General features: G+C 46.2%; 1 protein-coding gene across 1 annotated transcript; it reads left to right on the top strand.

Moving 5' to 3' along the window:
- The first annotated feature begins 5,256 nt into the window (after window positions 1–5,256).
- LOC136501767 (mini zinc finger protein 4-like) lies at window positions 5,257–6,275 on the top strand. Its single transcript, XM_066497305.1, has one exon. The coding sequence runs from the start codon at window positions 5,586–5,588 to the stop codon at window positions 5,967–5,969; it is 384 nt and encodes a 127-aa protein (XP_066353402.1). The 5' UTR covers window positions 5,257–5,585; the 3' UTR covers window positions 5,970–6,275.
- The last annotated feature ends 4,729 nt before the right edge of the window (window positions 6,276–11,004 follow it).

Below are 11,004 nucleotides of genomic sequence, written 5' to 3'. Positions count from 1 at the left end.
GCTGGTGGGTGTCTATGTCGATGACTTGGTGATCACCGGCACCAAGGATGCAGAGGTGGCGGCATTCAAGGAGAGATGAAGGCCACCTTCCAGATGAGTGACCTGGGGCCTCTCTCCTTCTACCTGGGAATCGAGGTGCACCAGGATGACTCTGGGATCACGTTTCGACAGACCGCCTACGCCAAGCGCGTCGTTGAGCTAGCTGGGCTCACCGACTGCAACCCAGCTCTCACTCCGATGGAGGAGAGGCTGAAGCTGAGCCGCGACAGCACGACGGAGGAGGTGGACGCTACGCAGTACCGGCGTCTTATGGGGAGCCTTCGCTACCTCGCCCACACACGGCCGGACTTGGCATTCTCCGTCGGCTACGTTAGTCGGTTCATGCAGCGACCGACGACGGAGCACCAGCAGGCTGTGAAGAGGATCATCCGCTACATTGCGGGGACTCTCGACCATGGCCTCTACTACCCGAGGTGCCCTGGGGCGGCACACTTCGTCGGGTACAACGACAGCGACCACGCCGGCGACATCGACACCAGCAAGAGCACGAGCAGGATCCTCTTCTTCCTCGGCAAGTGCCTCGTTAGCTGGCAGTCGGTCAAGCAGCAGGTGGTGGCCCTGTCCAGCTATGAGGCCGATTACATAGCGGCCTCCACCGCTTCGACTCAGGCGCTCTGGCTCGCTCGACTGCTTGGTGATCTCCTCGGCAGAGACACTAGAGCGGTGGAGCTCAGGGTGGACAGAAAGTCCGCTCTGGCCCTGGCAAAGAACCCCGTGTTCCACGAACGCAGCAAGCACATCCGGGTGAGGTACCACTTCATCCGAGGCTGTTTGGAGGAAGGGAGCATCAAGGCGAGCTACATCAACACCAAGGACCAGCTTGCGGACCTGCTCACCAAGTCCCTTGGGAGGATCAAGTTCCTTGAGCTCTGCTCCAGGACCGGGATAGTTCAACTCTCCCACAAGACGACGCACAAGACTTAGGGGGAGAATGATGGATAAGTCTTATGTGTGGTTGGTCTTTGTGGGGCTGTGATGCTCACATGGTCATGGTCCTTGTGGCTGTTTTTCTGTTTTTAGGACAGCATCTTAGACTAGAGGACAGCATCTTAGAGGACAACATCTTAGACTAGAGGACAGCATCTTAGCTAGGACAGCATATTAGCATCTTAGACTAGCATCTTAGACTAGCATTTTGGCATATGCTTGGCTGGCTAGCAGCCTATAAATATGTAACCCCAACCCCTCAGGTTGGCATGGCATTTGTGTGAGCTTGTGTGAGAAATAGACAAGAAAATTGCCCCAACTCCTAGTGTCATCCTCTCTCGATGAGAGTAAGAATTCTCCTACTACCAAGAGTGAGAATTCAGCGACTAACAACTAAGAAAATTACCCCAACTCCTAGTGTCATCCTCTTTCGATGAGAGTAAGAATTCTCCTACTACCAAGAGTGAGAATTCAGCGACTAACAAAATTGACAAGCGATATGTTATGAACTTCAGAAAGGTGAAAAGGCAACTACCCCACATGTGCACCGTGACACAGTTTTGGACCCCCGAGCCACAATGAAAGTTTTGCAACTCCAAATTCCTATCGTGGGTTTGTATCGAGAAGACGAGAGTGAATGATGATAGATTCAGGGTGTGTCTGTTTAAGGTGTATTTTTTGGGCTTTTGGCTCAAAAGCTGGCTTTTTTTGGTTTGGGAGTGTTTAGTTATCTGTTGATAGATTTTACACGGTCAAATTTGTCAGATTTTTATAAGTGTGACCTAGTAAACAGTCGTAGCACAAACGTATAGAAATCTAATAGATTTAGTAAAAAAATCTATCAACAGATAAATTACAAACGTCTTTTAGTTTTTGGCTTGCTGTTGTCTTTTTCTTTTGACTTTTATAATATTTTTTTTCTTCCCAGGACGTCAAAAACTAAAAAAATTTCCTCTCAGTATGCTTTTCAACTTTTAGTTCATTTTCTCATAAGCCAATTTTTCATCTTTTCAAAATCCAGCTCAATAGCTAAATTGTTTGTTTTAACTTTTATCGAGTTGAAACAAACTGGCGCTGAGAAATAGAGGATGAGTGAGTGACGTACAAACGGGTGGGCGGGAGAAATAAGTGAGAGATGAAACAAAGAATTTTACTGTTTTTAATATTATATAGATTAAATACTGATACAGATTTACATACGTCACTGCACGGGTTTCTGTCACAGCAAAACGTTTTTGGATTGAAGTGAAGTGGCCCACACCTATCTGATGGGCCATGAAGCAACCCGGGCCCAGCTACGTACAGGCTAATCTCTCTACAGTGCCTTCATGGTTTCAGAGCCTAGCAGGTTTCGTTACGTATAGGACAGGGACACTAGTGCAATGCGTCGCCAGGTACCGCATGGACTTATTGCTGCCATCTCAATTTTCTTTTGGATTTCAGCTGAGTCATAAACTATACATACTGCACTCACTCTGTACAGTGACCTACTACCAAGTATTGACATTGTAGCCGTTGTGCTGGGAGTTTATATATACCCGGAGATCATGTTAACAAAAAAGGTTACACAGCCCGTTGCCGTGTTATTTATTTATAACTGAACCACTACCAAAAGAAAATGATCTGCTGTTGAAAGATTTGTTTTTTTATGTAGGAAAGTATGTTATAAAGGGATGAGGCAGTGATGATTTTGGCTCCATCCTTTCAGTGTGGAGTAGGTTTGTTGTAACAGAGAACTGAACAGTATGAAACTCTTGTCGTTCAGGCTCTATCAGTGGATGGAATCTTGGCTTGGTCGGCCATTCAATTTGCTTCTCCCAATCGTGCGCACATTCCCATTTGCTCACCACATGCTGCAACAGTGAGGGAAATCTATCCAACAGTGGAGGCGGCATTGGAGAACAGAGGCGTACTACGGACCCTGCGTGCCGTGGCACGGCGTTACGGGCTCGCGGATATCGGCTACACGGCACTGCAGCAGCTCGCACAAGCCGGGCCGGCACAAATCCTCCAGATGGAGATCGGAGAACCAGTCAACAATGCAAGCCAATTAGCCAAAAGCACCACCCCATCAGCCAACCTCACCGTCTCGCTAGGCTGGCAATGGCAATGGCGCTCCACCGTTGTGGCATGGCATCCTTCACGTCAGCTCAGCTGGCCCCACATCTGAGGTTCATTTCATCACATTTATGTATGTACGACACGTGTTTTTCCCCAGAAAAAAAAAACACAGAGAAACAGCAGCACAATTAATCCCCAATCTAAAGAGTCCTCGGGCGTATTCCAATCACAATTAATCTCTCAATGAAAAAATAGATATTAGGGATTGATTACAGACCTTGCAAGCTGAAGAGGAGGAACCTGCTCCTCCGTCCCAGCTCTTTGTCGTCCCCTGCTCTGCTCTTTGTCCTGCTGAAGACAGCCCAGAAATTGATCTTGTGGTCTCGCAGCGGTTAAGTTTCAGAGAACGAGAATGGAGCTACTGGGTGGAGGTTATGGTGCCTGCAAACTGAGATCTGGCTAGATTTATGGAGGTGTTGAGCCAAAATCGCATGGGATGCTGAGGAACATGGCGGTGTGGATGGGGGAAAAGCGGAGTTCGTTGCAGATGAGATCGTCTCGCGCGCATTTTCTTTGGCACGAGCACGATTTGCTGTTGAAGGCGAGCCGAATCGGCTCTCCCTCAGGAGCGATGCTTTTCTGGGCGAGCGGGCCAAGGTCGCTCCCAAAAGCTATGTTTTTTTTGGATTACCAAACGCTGTGGCTAGCCTAGCGAGGCTAGTATTTTTCTTGCCCAGGATCCAAATGTACCCTAAATGTTGTGGCATCCCTATATGTCTCGTACGATCAATCTACCTTCTAAAAGCAATCATTTGTTGCGGCAGTTCAAAATTTTTGTGTAAAATCACTGTACCCCTACGGTCCTATACCGAGTTCTATACTGTATTAAGAGCTAGTAGGTGGGAAGATACAAAATAGTACACTACATATCAAGAAGACATTGATACTTGAAACTCCTGTATTCTGTAAAATCAGTATACCCTACAGTCCAATGCCGAGTCCTATACTGACACAGATACTTGAAACTCCTGTATTTGATGTAAAATCAGTATACCCTACAGTCCTATGCTAAGTCCTATATTGTGTATTAAGATCTAGTACGTGGGAAGATACAAAATATGTACAGTACATATCAAGAAGACATTGATGGTTGTGGCCATATATAGAAGTAGGAATTACTGTAAAACTATCTCAACTGTTGCATCGACAAATAATGTACAGAGCCATGGAACCAAAACTGTTTTTGAACTGCACAGACAGTGAAAAATAAATAAATTTGCTATCTCATCTCTATTTCGAAGCATGCAAAGTGCCTGAAATTACTCAAACTGCCACCTTGAAAACGTTTCACCAAATATTTTTGAAAAAGGCTTGCGCTCCAGTCAAGAAATCAAAATTAGAGTTATTTTGATAGGAGCATGATCGAGTTGTACCAAACAAACAAACCTTTATTTGGTAATCTAGTGGTACACCTATTACTTATCTTCATAGAGAAGGGCCGGGGTTAACTGGCGCCTGGACAAAAATAAGTACAGTATTATTGTGTCCCCAGAGTACAAATTGGATCGAAAGCCTGCGCAGCATCACAATTTGTAGCTCACCTTTTAGTCTAACCATATAGTATTTAGCTCTTCACTGTAGTATTTAGAGTAAGGCTAATAATAGAATCGTCTGTTAGCTTTAAGGATCTTTGCAGCTTACCTCTTAGCCTATCCATATAGTATTTAGCTCTTCACTATTAATATATGGCACACTTGTCTTTCTCACAAAGATTCCTGATTCTTGTGTCTAAGTTAGTTTACAGTCTACTTCTCCTCCCTCTTCTCTCCTCATCCTGTTATTATTCTTGCTCTTAAGGTTTCCATTTACTCGATCCGGCCTGTGCGTACGGATGCAACAATAATAACAATAATTATATGTCAATTAAGAATTAAATGTGTATGAGGTGTAAGGTTATTAGTATCATGTTGGGCTGGGTTTGCGGGGTGCCGGGGTGAGGTAGCTACTAGGTGGAATTGGCTGGACCATCAATTCAGCCAGCCAGCCAGCCTGAGACATGCATGAGGTCTTCTCCGATGGATCCTAGCTAGCTCATCCACAGGCATGACTGAAAGGGTCGTGCATGTGAGAGCTTTATGCACCCCACCCAGCATGTCAAACAACCTAAGCCATTGGCGGGCGTTAGGTGCGTCGTGTAGGTGGGGAATGTGTGCCTGTGTGGGCGCGCCATGGCCAAGCTGGCCTGGGCTATAAATATCTGTGTATCTCTGCACTGTGATCTAGCTAGCACCTAGCTAGGGCAGCTGCTCTCTATCCATCTCGCCTGTACTCGTCGAACCACAAGATGCAGGGCTAGCCATTACTCTCTCTCTCTCGCTCTCTTTCAACCATTCAGAGCCAAGCAAAGAGCGAGACGTCGTCCAGGAGGAGAGGAGAGAAGAAATCAAGAAACAGTTAGTTTGTTTGTCCTAGTAGCTGGCCGGCCTGCAAGATCGAGGATCGATCGGATCGGAGTGGATCAGATCATCAGGCGATAGATGATGAAGAGGATGGTGATCCTGAGGCGGTGCCACCCGCCGCCGCCGCCTCCTCCGGCGGTGCTCTTCGGCGGCGGCGGCTGCGTGCGCTACGGGGAGTGCCGGCGGAACCACGCGGCGAGCATGGGCGGCCACGCCGTGGACGGGTGCCGCGAGTTCCTGGCCGAGGGGGAGGAGGGCACCCCCGCCGCGCTCCTCTGCGCGGCCTGCGGGTGCCACCGCAGCTTCCACCGCCGCATGGTGGTGCAGCGCTGCTGCTGCTGCGACGTCGACAGCGGCGGCGCCGATGATGTCGCCGTAGCCGTAGCCGCAGCCGCCACCGGGCGCCGGTGGGACGACGACTGCTCGCCGGAGTCCTCGGCGTCCAGCACCACGCCCAGCTAGAAGGAAACAAGAATCGATCAGAACGCAGCCGGGCAACGAAATGAAATCCAGCTCGATCTGCTGCCTCTCGCTCGCAGGTGCCAAGGCCATGCACGCAACTCGATCCTTCTCTCACTAGCATAGGTAGCTCGACCATGCATGTCTCTTGTTGCCTAAATTATCATTGCCTTGCTCTTGCTTGCAATATTTGTAACGCACAACCAATTCATCACACGCTCCCCGTGTCTGTATGCCCCCTTCTTCCTTTTTCTGCATGAGATTATTGATGAGTTTGTATGGTGGATTTACGTGATCTAAAGAAGAAGTTTTGTCATGCCACTAGACGCATCAGTGATGGATCGATTTTCTTTAGTTTCTCCCTCTCGCTCTCCCTCTGATGTTCAGAAAACGTATAATTTTACAGTTTTATCATTTGAGCGCTCAATTTAACTACTTTGCATGTATATAAAAAGATAGGAAGCTATTTAGGTTTATCATGTAAAAAAAAGTAGTACTCTTTCATGCAGACTTTTCTCTGTACGTTATACTCCCTCTATACTCAAAAATGAAGTTGTTTTGGACAGCGACATGGTCTCCAAAGCATAACTTTGACTACTTATTTTATAAAAATATTTATCAAAAAGTGATATATGTAAATTTTTGTGAAAGTATTTTTCAAGACAAATCTATAGATATGGTTTTCACATTTTCAAACTCAACAACTTAAAAGTTATTTATGATTTATATTCCCAATGTTTAACCAAACCTTGTCCAAAACGACTTTATTTTTTAGCATGGAGGGAGTATTTATTATCCTGCATGTCTTTATTAGAGCTAAACGCTATTTGACTGTTATGGGGTGTTTGGGACTGCTCCGCTCTATGTTTTTTTAGTGAAATAGTTTCAGCTCGCTCTGTTCGAGGAAAAAAAGATGGAGTTGTGAGAGCACCTAAAGGGATTCTTCACAAACTTTAAATTTTTGTGGAGTTGCTTCACGGTGAAGTTTATGGAGCAGGGTTCATGGAGCAATCCCAAACTCTCTTACGATATATTGCTTATAATGACATAACAATATATGGTGGGTGTACTTTCAGATACAAGTTCGTGGATATGCTGGTTCTTTTTTGTCACTAGTTGATTGAATAACATTTGTTTGAACTAAAACCACATGATTGTGTGAAAGGAGGGGAACCCTACTATACTGCAGCTCGGGAAAAAGCAAACGGTCAAAAGTTCTTCATTAATAATGATAAATTGGGGACAGTGTCTTGGCAATTAAGCCCTTTAATATTCTTACAAAATTAAAGCACTACAATAAGAGTAGTAGTAATAACAAGCAGGTACAAAATCCAGTGTACAAGCCCAATCTCGGTGGTATGTAGGTTCCATCTTGCGGACTCCATATGAGAGTGCCATGTCAGGGTTACTGTACATATTTTGACTGATGAATAGATATCCCATCTCGGCATTATATGTTTAGGCTGATGAATGAGACTTTGTTTGGGCGACTTCTCGCCTTCTCCTCACAAAATGGTTTCGGCTCTAGAGAACATCCAGCACTCATCAAGGAGTTATTTGTCTTTCTCGGCTAGAAATGATCTAGGAGTCAGTGAAGCCAGTATTTCTGGTTTCACCGACTCCGTCTCCTTCAGGGAAGCCAAAACCAAAAGAAGACATGCTCAGGCTCGAAACCATCCATCAAAAGATGTGGCTTGCTTAGGGATGGAAGAAGAAAGAAGGGAGTCAAAGAAGGGGCGAAGATGATGGAGAATGGCGAGCGACAACACCAAGGAACGGGGAGGCAGCACCCCAGGGAGCGGGGAGGTGCCGATTAGGTGCATGCACCGCTGGAGATCTCCTCTCCACCTTGATTAAGCAAATCCCTCCTTCACACTGCCATCTAGTTTCCTAGACATAGGAAATGGTGTCTTCCAAGTTTTGTTCCCATGAAATTGAAACCATCTATCTTCATAATTATGTTGCCACATCATTTAAATTACTGATGTGTCACGTTACTTTAATGGGGCAAAACTCCACTAAGACGGGCCCAAATGATGAAATGAACGAACAGGTGAATCATTTGATGTCACATCAAGCATGCAATCCATTTACTGGTCACAGATTTGATGCATCACCATGCATGATCGATGGACGAGACAATTATCGTATAGCCTGTTCGCTTGGTCGTATTTGACTCATAAGCCATGGCTTATAAGCCAAACCAGTCTAAACGAACAGGGCAATAATATGTACCATACGTTTATTACCTTGCTTATATGAGCCTCCCTAAATACTAATTTTGTACATTCTAGTAGTATACGTTCCTTGTACACCGAGTTTCATTGCAACAACATTTCATTACTAATCCGTTTGACACGTACACATACAGTACAGTGCAGGGGGAGTTTTTTTTTTTTTGAGAAACTTCTTTTTTGAGCGTGGCTAGCGTCCGGACGTCCAGACATCCGCGCCAGCGGCGGATCCAGGAAATATTTTAGGGGGGACTGAACAACACTGCTGCCCGATCTTAAGTCTCAGCCCCCCTACATTATAGAACTTTGCCTAAAAATTCATAGGGGCTCTACAGTAATTTGCACTGATTCGGTTTGGGTAGGGGGGGCTTGAGCCCCCCCCCCCTGCCCCACCGCTGGATCCGCCCCTGTCCGCGCAGCCTGGCCCCGTCCACCTTCGCCCCACCCACGAGTGCGCTCCAGCCTCGTCTCCGCGCCTACAAGTCCTTCCCCTGACCCCTCTCTCTCCAACTCTTCGTGCGGGCGACACAGAGGAGCCGGGATGAGCGGCTGAGGACGAGCACACCCCAGCGTGCCCCTCGACCTGCATCACCCCCATTCGTCGGCCCCCAGCACCTTCGTCCGCCGGCCCCAACACCCCCGTCCGTCGGTCCCCCCGGTGCGCCGCGTTCCCCGTCCGCCGGCCCTCGGCTCGCCCCCCCAGCCGAACAACATAAAACACTTGCAAAATGAATGCAACATAATACCGAAAATAGATGAAACATGCTCTTGCAACATGTATGTGAAGTGCTCATGAAACATAAAAAACAGTTGCAACTTGCAACGTGAAACCACTTGCTGCAACATAAGTCTGAAACAACTAAAATATTTGAAACATACTGTTGCAACACATGTAACATCCTGATAAAAAACGATTGCAACATACGTGTGGAAACAGAGGAAATATTTTGAACAAACTCTTGCAACATGCCTCTGAAACACTTGCAACATATTTAACATGTGCAACATCCCTCGATCTACTTTTGCAACACTAAGATGAAACAATTGTAACATATATATGAAACGCCTGGAACACTTGAAATATACTTATGCAACATAGGGGCGCGGAAGGCCAGGCTGGTCCATTCTGGCCATCAGGGTCGGAGCTGGTGGCGAGCCGCGTCGCGTGAGCACCACCAGCACCGCCCGCACTCATGTGTGCCCTTGGCTCGGCCGGGAAAGACATGAGGGGCTACGACACATGCGGCCCAGCGGTCATGGCGGGGTCAGCAGCGTGCATGATGGCTATGGGAGACGGATGGACGGACTGCGAGGTAGGGAGTAGCATACGTGTCTGGGACGGGCGCGCAGCGCGACCGACGATCAAGTGCGGGGCGGTGGGGCACGACGCGACAGCCGATGAGCACGCGGTGGAGGAAGAGGCACGGATAAATGAGTGACCACGCTGCTGCGTCGGGCGCCAGGATAAGGACGAGCAAGTGGGGATTCGTTTTTCTATTTATGAGAGAGATGGAGAATTGGGGCCGCTTCTGCGGAGCCACGTCCGGACGGGAGTCAGGGACGGACGACCGTGGCTTATCATTATAGTTTTTTTTGTTTTCCGTGCTCGTTTGTACAGTAAAGCTTTCTATCTGGGCACAATATATCGGGGCCGGGTTCGATTGAGCAGAGAGCTTATATTCATCAATTCATGGTGCGGCCGGGCCTGTGGACACAAAAACGTTTTATTTTGACATTTATGTGGATGGAAAAGTTAGATGGCTCGAGTCAGTCATGGCTCGCGCCGTGCCTGCCGGTCGACAGCAGCATCAAAGAGCAGCACGACAACAATAATGTGACATTAGATCGCTCGCACGGAATTATGCACGTTATAAATGACGGTGGCCTCGCGTGTATGTCTGTGTGTGCATTCTTTTGCTCATTGTTCTTTTTTTTCCTTCGGTAATTATTCCTCACTGGATCTTTTGACGACGGTGAAATGATTGGAAATGATGTGAAACACAAATCGACTATCATTCAAAGTTGCAACGCGTGCATCCGTTTGTGCTTTGCCGAAACTGAAGTACACGCTACTACTCCGCTTCCACTTGATGACACTAGCTACGGATGCAACATGCAAGCCTTCCCGATTTTGGGTTAACCCAAAACTTGATACTATATATGCTACATGCTACCTCCATTCTCATTTATGAAGCACAACATAACATGATATAGACTTCTAAGTTACACTTTAACCATTTATTTATTTATATTATATTGTTTATATTTATAAATTTATGATAATCAAATAGTACATTTAATTACGAATCCAACCATATCTATTATAATAATTAAAAATTATTAGCTAAATTATCAGTCAAGATTTTAAAGCTTGAATCTTATTATGCGTGTGCGCCTTGTAAAAGAGAAGAATGGAGGGAGTAAACGAACTAAGTTAGATGACTCACAAAACATCATTGGATATTCATTTGCATACCTTCACTTGAGACTCCAAATTTAAGAACTTGTATGTTCAGTGTGCATCTTAACATTACTAATTGGAGGCTTTCAACAAACTCTTGACATTTATTCTCACAGAATGCAGGAGAAGAAAAGATGAATATGAGAAATTCTCACAAAAATAAAAAACATTGACTGCTAGACCATGTTTGGATCTCCTAAAAATGAGAATGGATAGGAAAATGCGGATAAGATTCAAACACTTGGATTCTAGAATGAGATTCTTCAATTCAATTATCTACCCAAATCTACTATTTGGAGATTTTTACTATGCAAAGGCAACAATCACTATGAGAATAGGATCC

This window comes from Miscanthus floridulus, chromosome 13 (genome assembly GCF_019320115.1).
Source record: "Miscanthus floridulus cultivar M001 chromosome 13, ASM1932011v1, whole genome shotgun sequence".
In the NCBI taxonomy this organism is placed as follows: domain Eukaryota; kingdom Viridiplantae; phylum Streptophyta; class Magnoliopsida; order Poales; family Poaceae; genus Miscanthus; species Miscanthus floridulus.
Note: the sequence above shows the minus strand (reverse complement) of the source record. Positions and strands in the feature narration are given on the sequence as shown.